Consider the following 27,923-nt stretch of genomic DNA (forward strand, 5'->3'; position numbering starts at 1 on the left):
AAACGACTATCACATCTTAGTCAACACGTTAACGTTCAGCTCAGACGATCATCGATTTTTTAACGGAAAAGGATGAGTTTGGAACATATGAATAGTCATGTAATTATTTTATAACGTCTAATAGTCGAGAGACTCGACAAAGCAATGTCCTATAATTGAAGGATCATTTTGTAACTTTTAATAGTTGGGGACTCAATAAACAGCACACTATAGTCGGGGGACCATTCATGTACTTTATCCTATAACTTTTTGGCGGCCTAATGACGTGGAGGCCGGAAGTGTCTACTCCACTGACTCCGACGAAATAGATCCTTTTGACATCCCACGCAGGAATGTTGCCAGCGTTCGCCTTCGCCTCTGGACGGTAATCCCCCAATATCTCACTTGTGGAATTATCTTTGATTTTAGGGGTTCCTAAATATGAATCAAGAGGGACAGTGAACTGTTTTTTTTCTTCACTTGTTCCGTTTCATTTCAGAAATTTTAATTTTGTTCGTCCTGTTGATTTTTCTATTTGCTGTCTGTTTTGTTTTTTTGTTGGCTTATTAAAAGGCAAAAGAAAATGGTATATTAAACATTAGGGTAAAGTATAGTAATGGTCACTGAACATTTCTGAAACTTGCATTTAGGTCCCCCAACATTTAAAACTTGCAATACAGTCCCCCAACATTTATTCCGTTTGCAATATGGTCCTCAACTTAAACCACAGTTAGAAAATTAGGATAAATTATATAAACGGTCATTGAACTTTTCAGTCACTTGAATTTAGGTCCCCCAACTTTTAAAACTTGCAAAACAATCATCAATTTCATTCTAAACCCCAATTTCCAAAGTAATTCAATTTTATTCTAAACCCTAAATTCCAAAATACTTAAATTAAATTCAATTATGTCAAAGTTATTATTATTTAATTTCATCTTATTTCATGTGATACGTATTTTTTATATAAATATAATAGTATAATTCTTATCTGTTGAAGACATTTTTAATTAAAAAAAGTAGTTAGGATATAAAAGAGGTTGAAAATAATTCGAATTTTAAATTTATAAAATGTTATTTTGACGTATAAATAAAAGTGTAAACTACTCGGTTGACAACTTAACTATCTAGCCCTTTTTACTTTTGTCATCGATCTTTTAAATTTATCAATCATACCACATAATTATTTAACTGTTTCAACTAAGCCACTAGTCGTTACCAATTGATAAAAATGATGATGTGGCAGTTAAAAGGAATTGACATTATTATACATTCAGTCTTTATTATTTATATAATCAATTTGGTCCTAAATTAAATAAAATTTAATAAATTAATCATTTAATTAGGATCTGACATGTGTTAGCACATGATCATGACACGTGTCATTGGTGACACGTGTTACCACCTAATTATTTATATATGCTATCAATTTGGTCCTAAATTAAATAAAATTTAATAAATTAATCATTTAATCAGGATATGACATGTGTTAACACATGATCATGATATGTGTTATTGGTGACACATGTCACCTCCTAATTAGAAGAAAATTAAGTTACAAAGAAGTAAAATTTGGGTCTTGGGCAAACTCAAACCTGAGTCACGCAAATGAAAGATATAGGGTGGAGCCACTAAGCTAACACCATCGTTTGTGTTAAGAGATATACAATAATACATATACTAATAGTATGACCAATGCCAGAAAAAAAAAGAATATAATGTAAAATGGAAATAATGAGATTTGAACTTCGGCAAAAAATTTGAAAGCAATAAATGATGGGAAAATATTATATTTTTTACAATAAAAAATATTATATTTGATAAATTGTTTGATAGATTTAATATATTTTTTAAATATTAGTTGATACAATATTTTAAAAGAATAAATTTAAGATTTATATATTTTTAAACTAAATTTAATAATTATATTTTTCATATTTATAATTCATGATTATATATATAATCTTAAGTTGAGTATTTCTAATATAATTAATAATTTTAATTTCTTATTAAAAATAAAATATTCAAAAAATATAAATGATTCATACATTAATATATGAATATATTTTTTATTTATACATCTAAATATAAATATACATTTATATAAATATATTTTTATTCGTTGTGTCTGTGCCTTGAACTCTTTCTTCAAGCCTATATTACCTTAAATTGAAGTATTTTAGAATTTAATTGAAGTATTTTAGAATTTAGGGTTTAGAATAAAATTGAATTACTTTGGAAATTGGGGTTTAGAATGAAATTGATGACTGTTTTGCAAGTTTTAAAAGTTGGGGGACCGAAATTCAAGTGACTTAAAAGTTCAATGACCGTCTATATAATTTATCCTAATTTTCTAACTGTGGTTTAAGTTGGGTTCAGAAATGTTCAGTGACCATTACTATACTTTACCCTAAACATTATGATTGATTAAAATGTATCACCAACTTTAAACATTCGAAATGACTCAAACCAAAATCACCCTCTCTCTTTTTTCACTCTGAAGTAATGCTCCTATCCCAAAATTTTGTTCTCTGCTCTATTATGTTATGTTTGGGCTTCTCCTCTGTTTTTATTTTACTACTCTGAAGGTGATAATTCTCATAGGTACTGAAACTCAACAGTATTTGATTTCCTGTTTATCTTTTGTAGCAAGCTGCACTAGTGCTTAATGCATCTCGTAGGTTTAGATACACCTTAGACTTGAAAAAGGAAGAAGCGACGAGGCAGACTCAAAGGCGGATTAGAAGCCACGAGCAATGCATACGAGTGTGCTATACTGCTATCCTTGATTTTGGGTTTTCTCTCATTGGATTGAAGTTACATCTTTTTCCTCTTAACCTTCTGTTTTGCTATGCTAGGCTGCCTGGCTTTTCCACCATGCTGGGGTACGAGTATGCAGAAGGTTGGTCTTTAAGTTTACCTTGCTTTTTCCTCTTAAACTTTTGTTTTTGGCTATGCTAGGCTGCCGATCTTTTCCAACAAGTACTAAGACGGCCGGTCTTTAAGTTTACATTCAGAAGGAAAAAAAAAGGGTAATTTATCCTACTTATCCTATCCTTGGATTTGTGGAATAATGTTTAAGGATAATGCTTATATTTTACAACTTCGGTTTGATGTTTGGCCTTTTCTTTTTAACTTGGTTATACGGTGTTTGAGAGTCATTAGACAGATGCAGCATGTATTGATAAACTGAAATGATTATATGGTTGCAAATTTCACATCTTACAAAACTGCTCTATGGGTATTATATCTTTTAATGAATGTTTATGTGAAACAATCTTTTGGAGGAAACATTACTAACTGGTTATTATCATGCTACTTATCAGACCTTTCTTTACCCCTTACCCTTTCAATAAACGTCTCAACATTTGTTCAATACAAATGTACCAAGTCATTGATTACGTTGGTCTTTTTTTATCAAGTTGATTTTTTAGTAGTTGTACAATTAAATTCATACAGTTCACTGTTAGGTCTTTTGTCTTTTTTTTTTTTTTTTTTTTGCATGTATCCTGTCTCAGAAATTTGGTAAAGTGTTGAATCATATGTTCCATTCAATGGTTTCTTGTGCTGCAACTGCTTATAAAAGCTCAAGATTTCTTGTGCTACTTCCCAGCGCAGATTTTCCTATTGTACCAGAGCATCTAGCTTTGGTGACTAGAGAACACAATTTTGAAGCTCTGCAGGAATATGGAGGGGCAAATTCTTGAAAATAAAACTTGTTGCTATTATATTTTGGTGTTATTTTTTTCCAGATGACTGTGGTTGAAGCTTATGTCGGTGGAAGAAAAATTGATCCTCCAGACAGCAGTTCAGAGTTACCCGGTACAGTAACTTCATTGCTTACCGAGGACATTGCTGTGAATGCGAATGGAAGTGTCTTCACTCCAGAGGTATGTCTCAGTAACTTGCATTTTTCCTGAATTATGTTTATTAAGTTGTCTTTATTAAGTATCTTCTGTTTTCATTTTATTTTGTTTCATTAGGGAGGTGGAGATGTAGAGGTCTCTGGATCGCCAACAGAAAAAGCAATTCTTAATTGGGGAATGAAGGTTACATATCCAACTTTGTGTTATCTTCTTGTCCTTGCTTGTTTCTAATTGTACTAATCTTTATTCTTCGAATTTTAGTTTATGTTTTAACCCATTTGACTTCATTCCTTCACGTAGTCTGCTATCGAGATTTACTTCCAATTACAGATGCGCATATGAAGACTGCATATGAAGACTGTTCAACCATGTATTTATTTATACATGCATTGCAGTTTATCTTTATTTAAATTTTTTTGACTGCCGGAGGTCTTCCACGGAAGCTGCTCTCAACATGGCGTTGGGGGCAACCTACTACACTACCTCCCCCTTCCCATAGCATATGGGAATAGGATTTTGTTGTTGTTGTTGTTTATTCTTCGAATTTTGTAGCTTGGTATGGATTTTGATGTTGTTAGGTGTAGCTCGTCTATTCTACATGTATTCCCCTTCAACACAAAGAAAAAAAGAGGCGGTGTTGCAATAAGATTGGTAGTGTTACTATATTGTTAGCTTTAATGGGCAATTTTATTATTGTTGTCTGTATTTTGAATGTTGACTCCTTTTTGTGTTTGATTTTCAAGTAAGGATAAAATTAGAAATTCAATGATACGTGACCCTTCTTTTGGATGGATATTTGTTATCTTCCTTTAATATCTATTTGTACTCTTTTCTTTTGAGTTTTAATATGTGCATGCATATAGATTCAATTGGAGTTCCATTCAGATTGTTTATGTTGCTAGTTTTTATTTTTATTTGATTTATTCTTGTTTATTTATCTGGGTGGGAGGGGGTGGAGTTTCTGAAGCTCGGTTAGTGTGGTTTCAGTCGAGTTTATGGTAATTGTTTGAGAAGTCTCTGGGTAACTGGTGTCACAGCCCAATTTTTTAAAAGAAAATTAGAAATTTAATAAATGAATTAATTTGGTTAAAATTTGGGGACCAAAATATAGGATTTCAGAATTTATAGGCTTTTTAAGAAGTTGCAGGAAAATCCAGGGACGTTAACCCGAATTTACCCAATTTTGTTATCCAATGAAAAATAAACCCCTATCAGCAACCCAAATTAAAAGAACCAAAATTAAAATCTCTAATCCCTAATTCTCTTTCCCGCCAACCCTTTTTTGAAGCCACATTTCGTCGCCATCCAGCCATCCCAGCTTGAGCCATCGCCACCATTAGGCTCACTTCGAACGGTGTATCTTCGTCGTTTCTGGTCACGTCCGACGTTGTTTCGCCTCACCGCCGTCTCCACTGCACTCATCGGTGTCGTTCACTCAAACCCGACCAGTTTTGTTCAGCGTTGACTCACCGTCGCCGATCGCCGGCGTGGGTAAGTTACCAAATCGGTTTTTGGTAATTTGGTATGATTTAAGTGATATTGGATTAGATTTAGATGTATTTGAGGCCATGATAGTGTCGGGAGTGATCGGCCGGTGAAAATGGCCCCAGTCGTCGCCGCACACGCTGCCACGTGCCGGTAATGCGCGTTGGGGTCTTCGTCCGGTCTAGGAAATTTCTGGAACCGATTCGGGCAGAATCGACCCGCCTGCCCGACCCGTTGACTTTGGTCATAGTTTACCGTTGACTTTGACCGGTATAACCGTTGACTTTGATCGAAAAAGTTAAAATTTTCAAAAAGCTTTATTTTATGTTTTTAATGTCTTGAGCTTTGAAGTTCGTTTTGTCAAATTCAAACCCGAAAGCCTCCGAATTGACCCATAAACCCAAAAACTGCATATTTATTTAAGTGATTATATTCAATTAATTTAATCAAAGGGTCAAAGACTAATTATTGTTATCGTATATTTAAGGTACTCGGGGATATCCAGACCGTTCGACTACTCGACCCGGTTCCTCCCGATCCGCTCGTCCGCAAGAGGCTGTGAATACCCGTATAGTTCTACAACCCTGTTAGATATTCTATTTATAATATTAATCCGTATATGACCCTGTTCTGATATGGCTTAGGTTCCAATTTAGTCGAAGAGCCTAGTGAAGCCAGTGCTTGTTAGATCTTCCAGACTGATCCATTTTTGCGAGGTGTGTTCCTTGTGTGCAAAATAAATGTCTTAAATATCTGTTTGAAATCTCATGTGCACATGATTGTTTTCTCTGATTTGAAATATAATGTTTGATCTGATTTGACTATTGTATAATTTACACGATTTGAAGCCTGATTCTTGATTTACTGAGATTTAAAACATGATTGCTTGACTTATGATCTATGGTTATTGTTTTACTGAATTGATTATCTGTCTGAACTCTGATTTCCTGCTATCACTGGTTACTGTCTGAAAAATGTTTTCTTCAGGGTACTCTGGGATCTGGTATAAAGACTCTGGCAGGTTCAATCGCTACTGGTAATTCCTTGTATAGGTTCAGCACTGACTGGTAATTCCTTATGAACTTAGGACGACTCTTGGGTGAGCTTCTGGGCCTAGTTGTAAGACCTTATGGACCCTAAGGTACTCCCTTAAGGTGACTCCTCTACTGTGTGCATTGGGTAAGTCCTTATAGGCCTGAGGGCACTCCCCTTAGGTGGGCACCTACGTTTCGGCTAGGGTAAGACCTTATGGACCCAAGGTGCTCCCTTAGGTTGGCACCTACGCCCTTCGGACCTAGGGTAAGTCCTTATGGATGCACTTCTGGGGAACTGCATATAGTGTTCGGTTGGAGGGCAATAATGATGTTTTCACGATTTGAAACTAAATTGATTTTGGGAACTTTACCGATGTTTCATGATTTTATTGATGAACTGATTTTGAAATCTAAAATATATGTTTTATTTCTACACGGTTGGAACACACTAAGCCCCTAGCTCACTTTTCAAACTGTTTTACCCTTTTAGATATACTTGGATTGGCACTCCGTATCAGACACTTGGAGGATCGACACATTTAGTACAAATCCTTTTGTTGTAATGTTTCTATCTTCCAAACTGCTTTAAATTACAGTGACATGTGCCTTTATTTTGAACTATTTATCTTTTTATAATGTTTACTGCTTTTGCTACTAGTATTCAATTTATTGTGCTTCAGATTTATTAAATGTTTTATTTTACTTAGTCGTTTTTAGTTTTATATTTATGAGTTGGGTTTTTATGGTTATTTATTATACTTATATAATTGTTATTTGTAAAATGATTTTAAGAATCTTTAATGTAATCCGTTAGACTTAGTCGAAATTATAAGCTGGGTCTAGGGGGTTACAACTGGTGACCGTCAGGTGGCTTTTCTATCAGAAGTCGGTACAAACCATTCTGGTTTAGTACTGGACCAATCGATAGTGAATTGAAACATTACTAGTGTTAATGATAAAGACAGTTATAGGAAGGTTGGTGGCAACAGCTGCTGAAAAAAATAATTCATTTCTTATCTCGAAGGGTTATTTTATTTTATTTCAAAAAAGACTTAGGACTTCAGATTAAATTTGTTAAGAAAAATAATGCTGGATAGATATTCTTTCTAGATCTTTTCACCTTGTATATCAATATATCATATTAGTTAGAACAACATCAATTGTGTAAATGTAGAAAACACATTACAGGCTGTAACTGTATCTAAAAGTGTATTGGATCGGAAGATAATGGAGAATGCTTTAAGAAATAATTATTGATAACTCCGTAAAAAGGTCATATTTGAGACCTTTTCACTTAAGTTATTGATTGTCTAAAAGCCCATTTAGGATCATATAGATGCATTTAGGAGCATATAGTTGCATGTGGTAAAAAAATTTTTGTCGCGACATTTTATTTTGTAATCAGTGTTGCATTATGGGGAAGGTGTTTTGTTTAATGATGTGTAGGATTTGGGAACAAGGAAAAGCAAAAGGGAAATTCCATGAAATAAGGAGACTACTGAGCAAAATGCGATTGTCGCGACATCTCGGACGGCATTTCTGGGAAGAGAAAGTCAAAGAATATATTTTTAGTAAGAGCCATCTGTCATGGCATAAAAAGTGCTTTCTCCAATCAGCATTAAAAGAGGGGCCAGATACCATCTTTGCACCAACTCTTGCATAAAAGGAATGAACTTTAGGGTGCAAGGGTAATTTTAACACAAAACCCTAGGTTCATTCTCCCCTATAAATAGAAGAAGAAGCCTGACTTTTTAAGGAGATTTGGAGATTTTTAGACAGCCACCAAGAGCCTAAAAATTCTGAGAAAAAGTTCTCTTTTTCTCGTCAATCGTTTTTGTCGTGGCATTCCTCCATTGATAGGCTATAGGGAATAGCGAACTAGGCGTCCGAGATGAGCTAGATCACTGGGATTGTTTGTGGTGGCCGAGGGAAGCTCCGACAGTGCACGTCGAAGGCTTTTCCTCCTTCCCTTTGCTCTTTGCTTTCGTTATTTATTATTTGGGTTGTAAGGAACGAATTAACTTGCTTTGTGCTTGCTTATTTCGAACCCCATCATGAACTAATCCTATTTGGTGGGAGTTTATTTTGGATATTTAAGATTTGCTTTAATAAATGATTGTTTTTCTATGTTATAATCTGTTTTGCTTATGAATTTTAATGCCTTAAGGTTGTAGGAACTATGAGAGTAACCATTCCTTAGGTGATTACTTAGTGTTCGAGAGAATGCCTAAGTAGCATATCCTTAGTATTCGAGAGAAACTAGGGAGGAACCACATAAGCAAGGGGTTCTAGATAGTAACTAGGCCTAATCTACCTTAGAGATAAGGCTAGGATTTCATTCGATTAAAAGGAGTTGTGCATGAGCGATAGGTTAGATGTTAATGCTACCGCAAAAAGGTATTGCCGAGACATATCCTGTTATCTGGACCAATATGATCCCTGCAGTAGCTAACGCCAATCGGTTTTGCCAAGGCATCTTCAATCTGTCGAGTCCCTTAACTAGAGATAGCATAGGGAACCCTTAGTAAACTCTGTCGGGCAGTTAAGGCATAGAAGTAAAACCATTATGAGAAGTGGACTTAGATTTTCCTAGGTAACTCCCATCACTCATTCCCATAGTAGCTTGTCGTGTGAGGAGTCTAAAGTTCTTATAAGCAAATCCAATATTTACAGTTTATTTTGCCTTTATATTTTTATTTGATCGCACTACACACAATCCATTTTGCCACAACATATTCATCTGCTACCGCATTGCCATCGTTCCATTTCCATATCATCCATTCATTTTGCCACAACATTATCATTTGTATATATACCATCTCTAACTTTACTTAGGTGACAGAGTAAAGTCCTGTGACAAACTTATTTGATTTCCCCCAATCCCTATGGAGAACGATACTCACTCATCACTTTATTACTTGTTCGATTGTGTATACTTGCACACATATCCGCACCATTTATAGTACTCACAAACAGCGGACAATTTTTTGGCGCCGTTGCCAGGGATTGGCATCTGGAAGTTAAATTATTTTGTCATAGCATTATTATTTTACTTGTTTATTTATTTATTTAATTTTTTTAAATAGTTTTACTTTTTATTTTCCTTATCTTTTTCAGGTTTTTATGCGGTGTATGACTATAAGACATTTGGACGAGCCATTAGAACCGGTTGAACCTGAGATCGAGAGGCTCTTTAGGAGAAAAATACGTGATCAACGTGCAAATATGTATCAAATCAGAAATCAAGGCATTGGTCATGAGGATGATCAGAATGTCGGGGCAATTCCAAATGCTGGGAATGCAGCCAGACCTCGTGCCATTCGTGATCACTTAAACCCGATCTTAGATGATTTAAATCTTGGAATTGTGGCACCAGAAATTCAGGCAGCCCACTTCGAGCTTAAACCTGTCATGTTCAATATGCTGAACTCCATAGGGCAATTTGAGGGCATGCCAAATGAAGATACCAGGCATCACATTCGTAACTTCTTGGAGGTTTGTGATTCCTTTCGCCAACAAGGAGTGCACGAAGATGTCTTGAAATTAAAGCTATTTCCGTATTCTCTGCGTGACCGAGCAAGGTCTTGGTTGAGTGGCGTTCCAGCGGGTTCAATAGAGTTATGGACTGATCTGTGTAAAAAAAATTTGCTACGGTATAATCCTCCGAACATGAACACCCAACTGAGGAACGACATAGCTTCTTTTCATCAAGCTGATGACGAATCAATGTATGAGTGCTGGGATCGATACAAGGAATTGCTTCGCAAATGTTCAAATCATGGTTTTCAAGATTGGATGCAAGTGGTGATGTTCTACAATGGAGTTAATGCACCCACGAGGATGATGCTAGATGCCTCGGCAAATGGGGCGTTATTTGACAAATCACCAGCAGAGGCATTTGACATTTTGGATCGGATTGCCACCAACGATTATCAATTTCCATCCACAAGGCTTGGACTTGGGTGAAAATCTCATGGAGCTTTCGAGCTAGATTCCAAAGATACGGTGTCCGCCCAACTTGCTACTATCACGAACATGTTGAATAATTTGCAAAGGCCAAGTGAGGTGAGAGAAATGAAGGCAGCCCATTCAGCATGTTTATTATGCCACAACAATCACAATGAGAGTGACTGCCCGACTAATCAAGAATCCATCAATTATGTTGGCAACTTCAATCGAGGCAACAACAACCCCTATTCCAACACATATAATCCTGGATGGCGTCAACATCCAAACTTTTTATGGGGAAATCAAGGATCCAGCAATACTCATCAACCAGCTCAGCAATAGAATTTCAATGACTCTCAGGGATTTCAATCGAATATGCCATGGCATAATTCTCACAAAGGAGGGTCATCTTCATCAAACACCAGTTCTTTGGAAGCCACAATGCAAGAGTTTATTGCAACAACAAAGACAATGCTGCAAGATCATACGACCTCCATCAAAAATCAAGGAGCCCTGCTTCAGAGCCATAGTTCGTCATTAAGGGCGCTAGAGAGTCAGGTTGGTCAAATTGTCGCGGCATTACAAGAACGCAGACCAGGACATCTACCGAGTGACACTGAAGTCACAAAACCTCATGGCAAAGAACAGTGCAGTGTGTTAACTCTACGAAGTGGTACACAAATTAATGTTGAAGATAAGTTTGGGGGAAGACCAAAGGATGATTCACCCCCTGTAATCGTGCAAGTTGAGCAAGAAGTGCTGGAAGAAGCACCAGAGGAAGAGGACAAGGCTGAGGATTTATCAAGTAAAGAAACTGAAGGGGAAAATAAAAATGCCAAGGCAACTTCTGTTCGCACCCCGTCAGTACAGGAAGCCTGACCCCTATCTCTTTTTCCGCAAAGACTGAAGAAGCATAGCGAAGATATCCAGTTTAAGAAGTTCGTTGACATTCTGAGTCAACTTCAAATCAATATTCCTTTTTTGGAAGCCATTGAACAAATGCCAACTTATGCTAAATTTCTTAAGGAGATTGTTACTAAGAAAAGAAAGGCTGAGCAGTATGAGACAATTGCCACGACAAAAGAATTTTGCTCTTCCTTAAGCAAGCTGCCACCGAAGAGACATGATCCGGGCAGTTTTATCATCCCATGTTCGATAGGAGATAAATTTGTTGGGAAGGCACTATGTGACCTTGGCTCGAGTGTAAACTTGATGCTTAAATCAATTTTCGTAAAGCTTGGGATAGAAAATGCGAGACCCACATCTGTCATTTTGCAATTAGCCGATCGTTCACATGTGCGTCCTGAAGGGCGAGTTGAAGATGTCATCGTGCGGGTTGACAAATTCATTTTTCCTGTCGATTTTCTAATTCTGGACTGTGAGGTTGACGCCACAGCACCCATCATCTTGGGGAGACCCTTCCTAGCTACCGGTCGTATTCTCATCGACTGTGAGAGGGGCGAGCTGACTATACGAGTGGCCGATCAACATGTCACTATGAATGTCTTCCGATCTCTCAAGTACATGGATGATTCTGAAGAATGCCAGAGCATTTTAGAAGTGGATATAGTAATCACGAAAGAAGCAGATCAATTTTGCCAGGACAATTTCATTCAGCTGGAACCTGATGAGGGGCTAATCGAAGACTTAAAGGTTGGAGAACCTAATGATTTTTTATCCGAGTAACATAAGGCTAGCTTCCTCAAAGCTAACCTAGGTACGTGCTTTGAACCTCTTAATTTTGAAGAGTTTGTTCCTCCCAAGCCCTCATTACAACATGCTCCTACCCTAGAACTTAAGAATTTGCCACGACATCTTAAATATGCTTATCTGGGTAGTAATGAAACTTTACCTGTGATTATTTCCTCTGCCCTTACTCCTAACCAAGAATCTAGTTAGCTAAGTGTTTTGTCATAGCATAAACGAGCGTTAGGATGGACGATGATAGATCTGAAGGGAATAAGTCCAACAATCTGCATGTACAAAATCCTGCTGGAAGGATGTCACAGCAAATCCATAGAGCCACAACGCAGACTAAATCCAATCATGAAGCAAGTTGTGATGAAAGAGATTCTCAAATGGCTTGACGCTGGTGTAATATACCCTATTTCTGATAGTTCTTGGGTGAGTCCCGTTCAATGTGTGCCAAAGAAGGGAGGCATGACCGTGGTGACGTGTGAAGACAACGAGTTGATACCTACTCTCACGGTCACCGGGTGGCGGATTTGTATGGACTACCACAAGCTCAACAAGGCCACCAAGAAGGATCACTTCCCTTTGTCGTTCATCGATCAAATGCTGGATCGACTTACTGGCAAGGCATTTTATTGTTTCTTGGACGGATACTCGGGGTATAATCAGATTGCCATCGCATCGGAGGACCAAGAGAAGACAACATTCACGTGTCCTTATGGCACGTATGCTTTTCGAAGAATGCCTTTTGGACTCTGTAATGCCCCGACAACTTTTTAGCGTTGCATACAAGCCATATTTTTAGACATGGTTGAGGACTTTCTGAAATTTTTATGGATGATTTTTTCAGTTTTTGGAGATGATTCTCAAAAATGCCTCAGCAATTTGACGAAGGTACTGAAGTGATGCAAGGAGGCCGATCTCGTGCTGAACTGGGAAAAATACCACTTCATGGTGACCGAGGGCATTGTTCTTAGCCATAAAATTTCTGCAAAGGGCATTGAGGTGGACAAAGCAAAGATCGAGGTGATCGAGAAGTTACCCCCACCAAATTCTGTCAAGGGCATTCGGAGTTTCCTTGGACATGCTGGATTTTATCGAAGATTCATTAAGGACTTCTCCATAATATCCAAGCCCTTGTGCACCCTGCTACAACAGAACCAGTCGTTCGTTTTCGATCAGAAATGCCATGGAGCATTCAAAGAGCTGAAGCAAAGACTTACCTCTGCACCGATCGTGGTTCCCCCATATTGGACGGCACCGTTCGAATTGATGTGTGATGCAAGTGATTTTGCCGAGGGAGCTGTACTTGGGTAACGTAGAGGTAAAATTTTTCATGTTATATATTATGCTAGACGTACCTTGAATGAGGCACAATTGAACTATACTACCACTGAGAAAGAATTACTTGCCGTAGTATTTGCATTTGACAAGTTTAGGCCATATTTGATAGGGACCAAAGTCATTGTTCACACTGATCACTCAGCTATAAAATATTTAGTGAACAAGAAAGATGTCAAGCCTAGACTTATTAGGTGGATATTACTATTGCAGGAATTTGACTTAGAGGTAATAAATATGAAAGGTACTGAGAACCAGGTTGCAGATCATTTATCTAGGCTAGAGAACATTTCATAATGCCATGACATTTTCGATATTAAAGAAGAATTCCCTGATGAGAAAATTTTATATGCCATGGCAATTCTGTGGTACGCTGACCTTGTCAATTTTCTTGTTAGTGGTGTTTTTCCTTATGAACTAAACAACCAGGGCAAGAAGAAGTTTCTGCATGATGCCAAGTTCTATTTTTGGGACGAGTCGTACTTGTTCAAGCAATCTGCCAATCAAATGATTCAACGGTGTGTCCCCGAAGAGGAGCAACGTGATATCTTATATCATTGCCACACCGCAACCTGTGGAGGGCATTTTAGAAGTGCAAGGACTGTTGCAAAGGTCCTCCAATCAAGCTTCTATTGGCCATCACTATTTAAGGATGCCCACGCATTTTGTAAAGCGTGCGACAGATGTCAGCGCACTGGAAACATTTCCAGATGAAACGAAATGCCGCTGCAAAATATTTTGGAGATAAAACTCTTTGATGTTTGGGGCATTTATTTCATGAGAATGTTCCTATATTCTTTTGGAGACTTACACATTTTGCTTGATGTGGATTACGTCTCAAAGTGGGTTGAAGCGATTGCCACACCGAGGAATGACTCTAAGACGGTGCTCAAGTTCCTTCACAAGAACATCTTTACTCGATTTGGAGTACCGAGAGCCATCATCAGTGATGAGGGCACCCACTTTGATAACAAGCTAATTGCCAAGGCATTACAGAAATACGGAGTGCGACATAAAATTGCCACGGCATATCACCCACAAACAAATGGGCAAGCTGAAGTGTCCAACCGTGAAGTCAAGCAAATTCTCGAGAAGGTGGTGAACCCTCGAAGGAAAGACTAGTCCCCAAAACTTGATGAAGTGCTCTGGGCATACCGGACGGCATTTAAAACACCTTTGGGAATGTCGCCGTTCAAGATGGTATATGGAAAAGCTTGTCACCTGCAAGTTGAGCTAGAACACAAGGAATACTGGGCAATCAAGAAGCTAAACTTCGATGCGCAACTTGCTGGGGAAAAACGACTGCTCGATCTGAATAAAATGAAGGAGTTTCGAGCACAAGCATATGAAAATGCCAAGCTCTACAAGGAAAAAACCAAGAAGTGGCATGACAAAATACTTTTTCCTCGACATTTTAAGGTGGGTCAAAAAGTGTTGCTGTTTAACTCTAGGCTCAAACTCTTCCCGGGCAAATTAAAGTCACGTTGGTCGAGACCATTCGAAGTCCACCATGTTTACCCGTACGTCGCTGTTGATATCAAGAACATGGACGATAAGTCTATCTTTAAAGTCAATGGACAGCGCCTGAAGGCTTACCAAGGAGTCCCACCATTGCGTGACAAGACTGCACTTCTCTTGCATGAAGTTAATATTGGCCCAACATCTTAAGGATGCCGTGACATTTTAGTTTTGCTCATGTGCGTAAATAAATGGTTATTTTGTTACTATTTTTATTCAGTTTCCTTTTAATTTATTATTTTATTTTTCTTTGCAAGGTTAGGGTTCATCCAAATTTCAACCGTACCAGTATCAAATCATGAATAGTCCAGCTCTACACAATTTCAAAAGCGCACACGTCGTACGACCGCCGTACCACCACAAGCGTAAAGTCAAGGTATCTTGCATTGCATTGCATGTCATAACATGTAGTTTAATTTTCAATAGTTTTTTTAAGCATTGAGGACAATGCTTCTCTCAAGTTTGGGGGAGGTAGGTTTCTTAAACCATTGCATGATAGTATTAGTAGAATGAATATGTCATGACATTAGTAAGTGGTTGAATGGGTTTTCTGGAATAAATTAATGATGCCGATGATGATGAACTCTTGATGGATAGGATTGAATGTACATGACTGTTGAGGATGATAGAACCAACTCTAGGATTTGCTTCTTTGAAACCTTTGAATACACGATTGTATATTTTTCATGCTTAAGGAACTTGAATTTTTTTTATAAAAGAACTCTTGCATGTCTTGGCATAAACGATGAAAACCCCACTTTGTAAAAAAATGAAGCTGTGAATAAATGCTTCGGCATATCTGTAGAGGGACACTCCGCTATGCCATGGCATTTCCTGGAAACTACAAATAAATAAATGGCATCTATGGTATATGAGTGAATGAAAGTAGTCACGAGATGACTCTACCTGACTAGCTTGGGGGTAGAAGGTATGCTCCCTTTCACTTAGAGTGTGGAATGGTAGGTGTGATGGCCTAATGGGCTGACTCCTCTCGTAGTAGTGTTAAAAAAGGAAAAAGGAAAAGAAAACAATGTGGGAGTAAAAATTGTAAATGTCGTGGCAAAACAAGAAAACTTGCGTAGAAAATTTTTAGGTTTGTTAAGCATGGACTGGATACAAACACGCACATACCACACAAAGAATCTTGCCCTAGGGGACATTACTTGATTTCTCAAACTAGTCTAACATGTTGAAGCCAAATGTTCTGAGGGCTGAAATTCTATACCATATAACTATTCTGCTTCTGAACTTGCCAGTGTATTTTTATTTTGCTTAATACTATCCATTGCTTGAGGACAAGCAATAGCTTAAGTTTAGGAGTGTGATAACTCCATAAAAAGATCATATTTGAGACCTTTTCACTTAAGTTATTGATTGTCTAAAAGCCCATTTAGGATCATATAGATGCATTTAGGAGCATATAGTTGCATGTGGTGAAATTTTGTTTGTCGCGGTATTTTATTTTGTAATCAGTGTTGCATTATGGGGAAGGTGTTTTGTTTAATGATGTACAGGATTTGGGAGCAAGGAAAAGCAAAAGGGAAATGCCATGACATAAGGAGACTACTGAGCAAAATGTGATTGATGCGACATCTCGAACGACATTTCTGGGCAGAAAAAGTCAAAGAATATATTTTTAGTAAGAGCCATCTGTCATGGCATAAAAAGTGTTTTTGCAATCAGTATTAAAGGAGGGGCCAGTTACCATCCTTGCACCAACTCTCGCATAAAAGGAATGAACTTTAGGGTGCAAGGTTAATTTTAACACAAAACCCTAGGTTCATTCTCCCCTATAAATAGAAGAAGAAGCCTGACTTTTTAAGGAGATTTGGAGATTTTTAGACAGCCGCCAAGAGCCTAAAAATTCGGAGAAAAAGTTCTCTCTTTTTCTCGTCAATCGTTTTTGCCGTGGCATTCCTCCATTGACAGGCTATAGGGAGTGGCGAACTAGGCGTCCAAGAGGTCCTAGATTGCTGGGACTGTTCGTGGTGGCCGATGGAAGCTCCGGCAGTGCACGTCGAAGGCTTTTCCTCCTTCCCTTTGCTCTTTGCTTTCGTTATTTATTATTTGGGTTGTAAGGAACGGATTAACTTGCTTTGTGCTTGCTTATTTCGAACGCCACCATGAACTAATCCTATTTGGTGGGAGTTTATTTTGGATATTTAAGATTTGCTTTAATGAATGATTGTTTTTCTATATTATAATCTATTTTGCTTATTAATTTTAATGCCTTAAGGTTGTAGGAGCTATGAGAGTAGCCATTCCTTAGGTGATTACTTAGTGTTCGAGAGAATGCCTAAGTAGCATATCCTTAGTATTCGAGAGAAACTAGGGAGGAACCACATAAACAAGGGGTTCTAGATAGTAACTAGGCCTAATCCACCTTAGAGATAAGGCTAGGATTTCATTCGACTAAAATGAGTTGTGCATGAACGATAGGTTAGATGTTAATGCTGCCGCAAAAAGGTATTGTCGAGACATATCCTGTTATCTGGACCAATAGGATCCCTACAGTAGCTAACGCAAATCGGTTTTGCCAAGGCATCTTTAATCTGTCGAGTCCCTTAACTAGAGATATCATAGGGTACCCTTAGTAAACTCTGTCGGGCAGTTAAGGCATAGAAGTAAAACTATTCTGAGAAGTGGACTTAGATTTTCCTAGGTAACTCCCATCACTCATTCCCATAGTAGCTTGTCGTGTGAGGAGTCTAAAGTTCTTATAAGCAAATCCAATATTTACAGTTTATTTTGCCTTTACATTTTTATTTGATCGCACTACACACAATCCATTTTGCCACAACATATTCATCTGCTACCACATTGCCATCGTTCCATTTCCATATCATCCATTCATTTTGCCACAACATCATCATTTGTATATATACCATCTCTAACTTTACTTAGGTGACAGAGTAAAGTGTCGTGACAAACTTATTTGATTTCCCCAAATCCCTGTGGAGAACGATACTCACTCATCACTTTATTACTTGTTCGATTGTGTATACTTGCACACATATCCACACCATTTATAGTACTCACAAACAGCGGACAATTATACATATACTTTTTATATTCATAATACTTTCCTTCTAAGCCAATTAAAGGGTTTTTCTTATGATTCTACCATTTTTAGGGATTTATAAAGATGAGTGAGAGAGAGAATTTGAAAGAAAAGCTAGTTTTCGATGAGAGTTGGTCGGTTTTTGTCGATAATCTCAGTAGGAGGGTTTCTCGACGTACTTTAAGGGAAATATTCTTAGTACATGGTCCTATTATGAGAGTCTTTATTCCCAAAGAAACTAAAAATACAAAATACAAATTTTTCACCTTTGCTTTTGTTCATTTCAAGAGTGAGGTTGGTTTGAAGAGGGTTGTGGATGATTTGAATGGTATTGTAATAGATGAAAGGAAGATCACTGTTAGTGTGGCTAGATACAAGGATGGGCGTCCAAGGTTTGGGGGGAAGCATATTTATTCAAACAAGGTTTATAGTCAGAATAATGCAGAGTCCTCAACGTCAAAAACAGTAGGAAACTCTAACATAAGCATAAGGGATGACAAAACTTATAGAGATGATTTGATGTCACATAGAGATGCAATGGGAAAAAAAGGCATGCTTTCCGATGATCACCATAGGAGGAGTGTCAATAAAAATATTTTGGAAATGCATATTCCATCAGAAAGTTCAAGTTGGGCAAAGAGGTCTTTAACGAGGATTATCAGACATTCTTTTCATGTTGAGTTTATTCAGAATGAATTAGTTAAGGATGGCTTTGATGTCCAAATTGTTAGATGGGGATATGTATGGAACTCTTGCGCTATAGTTTTTAAAACTCACGAGGAGATGCTGGATATTTGGGAGAACAGGGAAGAGGCTTTTCTACAATGGTTTGATTGAGTGGAACCATTAATGAATGATGAGGGAGTTCCAATGGCTTTCTGTCTGGTGGAATTATTAGGGGTTCCTCTGTTATACTGGAATGAATCTTTCTTCGAGAAGACAGCTGGTAGATGGGGTAATGTGGTTGATATGCATGATGCAACAAGAAAAAATGAATACCTCACATTGGCAATAATTTTATTAAGGGTGGCTAGCCATTTTGATGTTCCAGATGTGATCACTCTTGGATCTTATGGAAGATCTTTTGATGTTAGTATCAAGGTCGGATCGGCAAACGAATACTCAAGTTCTTTCTTCAGCAATTTTCCGGTGAAAGGTTCCGATGGGGGATTTTTTGAGACGACGTCTGAGGAAGAGGATGACAGAATGTTGTCAGATAGTGGGGTAGGTGCAGCAGGTGAAGTAGGGAAATATCGTCTGACAGTGGACAATTGGATTGACCAGGGACTTTTTCCTAGTTCTGGAGGAGTTGGTGAAGATATACAGCTATCAAGACTTTCCTTAGAGAGGAAATATATTAAATGTGGGCTGCTAGAAAGTTAACATGTTGGGAGTATAAAAGTAGGAGAGTTTGTAGGTTTGGGGATAAGAAATTCAAATTTTTTGGATGTTGGATCTCAAGTTCAATCTGAGGATTCTGGGCAATCTGTGTAACATCCTCAATACCGGGTTATTGACCAAATTGAAATATTTCAGAATTTGTTGGTCAAAGTGAAATAGTTAAATAGTTTAATGATTTATTTGGGGATATTTCCTGAAAGTTTTTAGTAATTATCCAAATAATTAAAGGGCAAAATGGTCATTTGACAAGAAAGATATTTTTCCCTTATATGAATGAATCACGTGGGGGAAGAGTTATCTTCTTCTTTCTCTTCTTCATTTTTTTCTCCAACTGTGGAAGCTAGACAAAGGTAAGAGTTTTCTATTTTGTTGATTATTTGTTGAATTAAAGGTTGGGTTTTGATCATTAGATGATAATTAAGCTTAAGGAAAGCTTAATTTGTTCTAAAACAACAAGATGAAAGGTATAGGAGAGATTAAAGATTTTAAGTTCTTGAATGAAATCTTGAAATAAAGTTGATAAGTTGAATTTGACTTGTCATCTATGAGAATAATAAGTTAGAAGTGTTAAAATTAAGTTTGGATAATATGGAAAATTTGGTATGATTATTGATTTCTATATGGAGAATAGAATTTTGAGGTTTAAGATTAAATAAATGGATATAAATTAGTTTAAGTATGTATATTCAAGTTAAGAATATGAAAGGGGATGAAATATGAAGAATTGAAGTTGAAATATAGAATTTTTGTGAAATGAACAGTGATTTTTGGGCTTGAACGAAAATTTCAGATTGTGCAAGGGGAACAGATTCCCCCTGGGGGTATCGATTCCCCCTTAATGAAAAATAGAATTTTGGTTCATTAAACCAGCTTAAGTTATCAACATCAAGTCTCAGGTTTAGGCTTTTGATAGTTGTTTTGAAATGTTATATTTATGTAGATACTGAGCCTAAACAAGTTCTGGAATAATCAAAGGATTAAGATTGAATCAAAGCAAGGCTAAGGTGAGTTTAATTTAATTGTACTTATGCGATCGAAAACATTGGCTTGCGATAAGCCAGTGACGGAGTTACTATGGTAAGAAGTGACTCCTAAAATGTTATATGATTGATATGATTCTTATGAGTGCATTTTAGTTTATAAGATTATAAGGAATTGGACTTGTAATAAGTCTATTTCCAATAGTTATAGTGTATGGAGTATTGATTATAAGGATGTGAATGACATGAAATGTGTGTATACTTGATTATATGAACTGATATGTGCAATGTGATTTATGGGATATGCCATATGTGAAAATAAAATATGAACTATAGAAAATGATTATATGATGAATATATGAACATATGTGAACAAAATATAACATGCATGTTTACATGAACGCATGAGATATAATATAAGTTATATGATACGATTTATATGATTACATGCACATGTGATATATGTTATATGATATGAATCTATGTAACTACATGAGAAAGAATATATGTATATGAGAATACATAAGAACAAGGTATAAGCTATATGACATGTGAATATGAATCATATGGAAATGTTCTACGTGTAAGTGAACTATGTGCCAATATGAATATGTAATAAATATGAAAGATAATGCCCATGTTATGTGTAATGAGATCTAGAGGTATAGTTGGTATGCCAAGAGTAGAGAGTCTACGTGGTCCTTCGGGACAAATTCTACGTAGTCCTTCGGGACATATATGTATTCTTTGGAACATGTATGAGGTATTTTGAGATACCTACTTGATCCTTGGTATATGTATATGATTCTTAAAGAAGTTATATGTGGTCCATATGGACAATCTTATATGGCATTACGGTGCATTTCTACGCGGCACTTCAGTGTAAATTCAACGTGGCACTACGGTGTAAATTTATACGAGCTGTGGTGACAGCATAGTGCACAACCTCACAGTACCCACATACCTTGAGTTCTCAGTAATGTACATGGGCATATAACAGACATTAAAAGTATTTATAAGATTCATATGTGATAATGTGTGTATTCTTAAGTGAAATGTATTTGTTATATGAGATTGGTAATTATTTATGCAATGGTGTGATTTAGAGTTTACATTATATGCTAATATGGTATATAAAGAAATTAGTGATGATAAAATGAGAAATGATAAGCATGTTAATGATGTTATGTTACATAATATGTGCATGTATGTATATATTACAGAAAAGAATATATGCTTTGGTATGATAAGGTAATATCAATGTTCATGCATTATAGAAGTTACAATTAACATATAATTATGTTTTATATGTCTCACTAAGTCAACGACTTAGCTTGTGATTGTTTTACGCGTAGGTTTCGAGAAGAGGAATGTTGGTAAAAGTTATGCAAGACAGGTCAGTTTCTCCTCTCCAAAGAAAAGATCAGAAAAGAAATGTATAGTATGTATTTTGTAATAGGATAGTGGTTGGCATGTAAATAAAGGATTAAATCTGATATGTTCTAATTGGTTTTGAAAAGTCATATGATTGAGTTTTGTAATGTTTTAAATGCGTATATGTAATTGATAAATTTTATACGGATGAAAACTTAGGTTTTTATGAAGTTATACGTATTTTACGAAAGTACTGTAGCAGGGTATCAGTTCCCTGTAGCAGGGGAATCGGTTCTCCTCTGATATTCTGGAAAATTTTAACATTCGGGTACTGTTCATTATTGTTCATACGGTACTATTCACTGTTCATAAAGTATTTTTACTGTTAATAAAATATATATTTTCTTAAATTGGTTATAACAAACATGATTCAACAATATATTATTGTATTTTTCTTAAAAAGAGTTCAAATGTTCTGATAATTTGTAAGAATATCATTTTTAAAAGTCAATGTGACATCTCTGACTCGTATTCGGGTCAGCTACGGGTTGGGGTATTACAGTCTGGGTCCAAATGAATTATGATTTTACCTTCTGTGCCAGCATTTAAAATAAATAAGTTTGGGGAAATGTTTCATAATCTAGACTTAAAAGAGAAAGACAGTAAAAAGATTGAAGTTTTTGAAAAGAGCCCAATAGAAGTGCAGTTGGTTAATGCTGAGATAGAAGTAGAAAAAGAAGAATTAAGGCCGGTTGAATCAGTTACATCTGATTCATGGAATAATTCAAGGGGGAGACAGCTACACCGATCCAGAAGACAAATTAAATCAAAGAGTGATGTGTTAGAAACTAGAAGCATGGGCAGGTGTAAAAGGGTCTATAGAAGGTCGAGGGAAAGGAGATATTGGTATGAGGATTTGTTGAAGTTTACGCCTGTAGCTGATGGGGTCAGAGCTAGTTAGGAAAAGATTGATGCGGTTTTTAGTGCTAATAAACATCTTTGTTTACCACCAATTTTGATTGCAAATGGGAGCAAAGTTTCTAATATTGTCAGTGGTACAGTGGATGTGAGTGAGGATAGGGAGATTGATGGCTATTTTTCAGAAGGAGACTGTTTAAGATTCAAATCTGGCTTGTTAATTAGAAGGACAAAATGGAATTTATTACGGGATGCCCTTGAACAAGTAAGCATTGATACAGCCTCCTCTTCAACCTTCTCAGTTCTAATGGAAAAAGCTCTAGCTACTTGGGAGGTGAGTGAGCTTCTGGGGGTGTCTTTTAAGGAATGGAAAGAAGCATTTCTGGAGAAAACCATGCCTTTAGAGAAAAGTTTGAATGGGGTTAATTAAGGTGATGTTGGTAGAGGTTTTCAGTTTGTATTTTTCTCTTTTATGATGAAGTCAAAGTTAGTAATTTATTTATGGAATGTTAGGGGTTTAGGGAAAAAAGAAAAAAATGTTGTTCAGAATTTAGTTTTTAGTATATATCTCACTTTTCTTTGGCTGTAAGAAACCAAGTCAAAGAAAATCCATAGGTCTTTTTTTCAGAAGAAGTGGGATCAATAATCTAAAGGGTGTTTTAGAATCCCCTTCGATCGGATTATCAGGGGGTTTATTGTGCTGTTGGGACAACAATATTTTTGAGCTGGAAAAACAGTATGTTTGCAGGAGATTTATAGCAATTTTTGGTAAATTTCGGGATAATAATTACAGTTGCGATTTCATCAATGTTTATGGTCCATCAGTGGAGGAGGATAAACCTAGCTTCTTTGAAGAATTAAGCATGTTCCTTAGAGGGCAGAGTTATCCTCTTTGTGTGGGAGAGGATTTTAATGTTTATTTACAAGAATATGAGAAGGTGGGAAGAGGTCAAAATAGAAGTTCTATGGAGAAATTTAGTCAGTTTATCCTTCAAACTAGTCTAATTGATCTTCCTATGAATGGGGGTAGGTTTACTTGGTGTAACAACCAAGATAATCCCATTTTTGTAAGATTTGGATCGGTTTTTGGTCGAGAGTCAGTTCTTGGTTTCGTTTCCGGATATTATCCAGTCATTACTCCCTAGGTCTGCGTCGGATCATAATGCTATAGTTCTTGTGAATAAAGGTATTGAGTGGGGTCAAAAACCGTTCAGACTTTTCAAATATTTGATGGAGGATAAGGGTTTTGAGGATCTGGTTAAATCATCAATTCAGAATTGCAAGAAAGCTTATAAAAAGGTTGGTGTGTTCAGTTTACTAAGAAGTACAAAACATGCAATTAAAAAGTGGGCTAGGAAGATAGGTCAGTATCCAGCAACCATGATTTCTAAATTAGAGAAGAAAATTCAGCCGATAGAGGTTGATATTCAGCAACAGCAAGGTGTTATTGACAATGGAGTTTTAGCAGAATTGTGGAATCTTTATAAAATTCAGGAGCAGATTTGGTTTCAGTACTCTAGATCGAAATGGATAGAAGATGGGGATCGTAATAAAAAAAATTTTCATATGTGTGCTACAGTCAGAAAAAAGAGGAATGATCTGGTTTCTCTTAAATTTAGGGGTGATTCAGTTGAGGACCCGACAACTATTAAGGCCATAGTAAAAGATTATTTCTTTAAGATTTACAATGAGAGATCTACATCAGAAATTGATGATATAAGGCTGGATTTCTCCAGAATTACTGTGGAGCAGAGTTAGATATTAGAAAAGGAATTTTCTGAGGAGGAAGTTTGGGAAACTTTGAAGTCGTGTGACAGCAACAAGGCTCTAGGGCCTGATAGTTTAAATCTGAGATTTTTCAAGAGGTTTTGGCAGGTTCTTAAGGAAGATATTATGAAATTATTTCATAATTTCTACTTGGGGAAGGAATGGGAATATGGAATAAACTATACTTTTATCACTCTCATTCCAAAGAACTCTAACACTGGTGGCCTAGAAGATTTTAGACCTATTAGCTTAGTTGGTGGGCTATACAAGATCTTATCTAAGTGTCTATCGAGGAGACTTAGGAGCTGTATATCATATTTAATCAGCCCTTCTCAATTCTCTTTTATCCCCGTTCGACAAATTTTGGATTTCTCCTTAATATCTAATGAATGGATCGATTTTTGGAGGAAGAATGGATTAAAGGGCGGTGTTTTCAAAGTTGACTTCAGAAAGGCTTATGATACAATCGATTGGCCTATTTTGTTCAAAGTAATGAGGAAAATGGGCTTTGGTAATACATGGAGAGGTTGGATTTCGAAATGCATCACAACAACTACTGTTTCAGTATTGGTGAATGGGGTTTCATTTGAGGAATTCCCAATGGCTAACGGTCTTCTCCAAGGTTGTTCCTTGTCTCCTTTACTATTTAATATAGTGGGAGAACTTCTGAATTTATTGATTCTTAAGGCATTTTCAAAGGGGCTATTTTCAGGTCTGGTCATTAGCAGGGAGGAGGGGAATTTTAATTTAACTCATCTTCAATTTGCTGATGATCTCATTATATTCTGTGGTGCATCGAAAAAGCAGATTTTGAATGTGAAGAGGGTGTTCCGAGTGTTTGAAATTATGTCTGGTCTTCAGTTAAATTTGAAGAAGTGTAAATTGTTTGAGATTAACTCGAATGAAGAGGAAATTAAGGATTGGGTAGCTGCGATTGGATGTTCAGTGGGCAACTTTCCTTCAGAGTATTTGGAACTTCCCCTTAGAGCACACAAAAATTCTAACCAACTGTGGGATACAAAGTTTTAATAAAAGGTTAGCGGGTTGGAAATCATCCACTCTTTCAGTGGCAGGGAGGCTGGTTTTAATTAAATCAGTCCTATGTTCTCTCTCTACATGTTTTTTGTCATTGTTCAATGTCCCAGTTTCGGTCTACAAGTCCCTTAATTCAGTTATGTCTAATTTCTTATGGGGAGGAGGAAATGGGAAAAATAAGATTCATTGGGTGAGCTGGTCAGAGGTATGTAAACCAAAGATTGAAGGAGGATTGGGGATTCCTAATTTAAGTGTGGTAAATAGAGACTTATTAGAGAAATGGGCTTGGAGGTTTGCTAAGGAGAGGAATGTGGTTTGGGGGGAAATGATTTGTACTAAATACAAAATGGACCCATCTTTAATGCAGTTTGACAGTAATGTTTCCTCTAAGTTATCTTGGATTTGGAAAGCTATGGTGAGTAATCATTATAAAGAAGATTATGTTGGCTGTAAAATCAGGAGTAAATACAGTTATAAAATTGGTAATAGGAGAATTATTCGATTTTGGCAAGACGTTTGGGCTATGGATAATCCTTTAATGGTCATTTTCCCTAGATTGTTCGCTATTGTAGTAAATAAAGCTGGTAAATTATTCCAGTTTGGGGAATTTAGCACGTGGGGCTGGTTTTGGAATGTTCAATTGAGAAGGAATTTGAATGACTGGGAATATGAGCAATGGACAAATTTAATGGTTGTCATTTTGGTCTTCTCTATTTCTGATGACTCTGCTGATGGGCTGATTTGGAAGGGCTTTGGAGATGGGGTTTTCTCTGTTAAATCTTGTGCTAATTTATGTTATTCGGGGAGTTCAGATTCGGAAGAAGCTCATTTTTGGAAGACTGTTGTTTGGAGGGGTCTGCTGCCTCCAAGAGTGGAGACTTTTCTATGGCAAGTGATTTTGCAGAAACTGCCAGTGAAGACAGCTTTGGTTAAACGAGGAGTAAAGGGCATAGATGATATGTTATGTCCTTTATGTAAGTTAATGGAAGAGTCCTCCTCCCATTTATTATTTTCTTGTTCGGTTGTTTGGTCAATATGGAAAAATTTCATGTGCTACTGGAATATTCAGTCTGTTTTTCAAGTGGATGCTAAAAGTTTTCTTCTAGCCTGGGTAGAATTGAGGTCTAACTCTCTCATATGGTCATTTATTCCTGGAGTGGTTCTATGGACAATATGGAAAACTAGGAATTCTATTGTGTTTGAAGGAGGAAAGCTAGATCGAGCTGAAATTTTCTTTTTAGCAAGGTTCATGCTTGCTTCATGGTTTTTAGCAAAAAATTTCTCAGATTTATATCTCTAAGGATTGTCTTATTGTTGATCCTTCCTTAGGGGATTCTTGCTTATCTTATTCTAATCGGATTTTATCAAAGTTTCTGTGGTCCCCTCCTACCAAGGGATTTATTAAACTAAATGTGGATGCTGCTACTACTAGTGTTTGGAAGAGGAGTGGTTTAGGTGGTGTTCTTAAAGACGTATCTGGTTCGATCCTAGCATCTTTCAAAGAGTCTGCTGGTCCAGGGCCTCCTACATTGATAGAATCGAAAGCTATCCTAAAGGGTCTGGTTTTCTTTGAATCTATTCGACAGAGATATAAGGAACGTTTGATTATCGAGAGCGATAGTAGGGTGACTATCGACTGGGTTAAGGACGTTGTTCTATGTCCTGATGTTTATGTTCATATTGTTAAAGATATTATTCAAAAACTCGGAGATTGTGAAGGCGTCATTAGATGGGTTAATATGACTGCCAACCTAGAGGCAGATGCCCTAGCTAAGGCTGGTATTGGTTAATCCTCATGTTATTTTTAAAAGGATGTTTCCTTTTGGGTTTTTTATCTCCTTAAGGGAGTTAGGTGTTGTATTTCTATGTTGATATTGTTGTTAATGAAATCCTAGGACACTTTTTCCTCCTTCCGCTGATTAAGGAACTATTTCTCAAATTTATTAAATCATGAAGGGGGTTTTAATGAGGCCTAATATTCTCATCAAAAAAAATTCTACCATTTTTTATGATATTTTGTCTCCCAGCCGGACTCTAAAGTTCGTAATCACTGGAAAGGGGCTGCTGAAATAGTGTTAGCTGCATGCACTTGGTACATTGACACTAATGGTGAAACTGTAGCAGTGGACGAAGAAAAGGTTTGAGAAACTCTGTCTGTGGGGAAATGGTGTTGTTTTCCTTTTTCTTTAGTCACTTCCTTTTGGATCATGGTTACTGTATTGTTTTATTTCTTGAACCTTTTTTCTATATTTCAGCTATGTAGCTTATAATGCTTGTAATTTGATGCCGTTAGGATTGCGGTTGCTAACTTTTGGAGCATTTATGTTTCTTGAAATTCTCGACTTCAGGTGGCCCTTTTTGAAAAGGCAATTGAAACTATGTCTGCTGGTAGTATACGTTGTGTAGCTATTGCTTACAGATTATATGAAAGTGAAAATGTTCTAACTAATGAAGAGGAGCTTGCTCGATAGGCTCTACCTGAAAATGACCTTGTTTTATTGGTTGTTGTTGGTATAAAGGTATC

The 27,923-nt window shown here is 36.7% G+C and overlaps 1 protein-coding gene across 1 annotated transcript; it reads left to right on the top strand.

The window, feature by feature from the left end:
• The first annotated feature begins 332 nt into the window (after positions 1-332).
• LOC120170381 (calcium-transporting ATPase 10, plasma membrane-type-like) lies at positions 333-27,870 on the top strand. Its single transcript, XM_039178327.1, has 11 exons — positions 333-364; positions 553-565; positions 2,629-2,745; positions 2,838-2,870; positions 2,941-2,961; positions 3,498-3,629; positions 3,732-3,869; positions 3,963-4,028; positions 4,398-4,496; positions 27,427-27,537; positions 27,748-27,870. Exons 1-11 carry the CDS (start codon positions 333-335, stop codon positions 27,868-27,870), a joined length of 885 nt encoding a protein of 294 aa, XP_039034258.1.
• The last annotated feature ends 53 nt before the right edge of the window (positions 27,871-27,923 follow it).

Source organism: Hibiscus syriacus, unplaced genomic scaffold (assembly GCF_006381635.1).
Source record: "Hibiscus syriacus cultivar Baekdansim isolate YM2019G1 unplaced genomic scaffold, ASM638163v2 tig00111779_pilon, whole genome shotgun sequence".
In the NCBI taxonomy this organism is placed as follows: Eukaryota; Viridiplantae; Streptophyta; class Magnoliopsida; order Malvales; family Malvaceae; genus Hibiscus; species Hibiscus syriacus.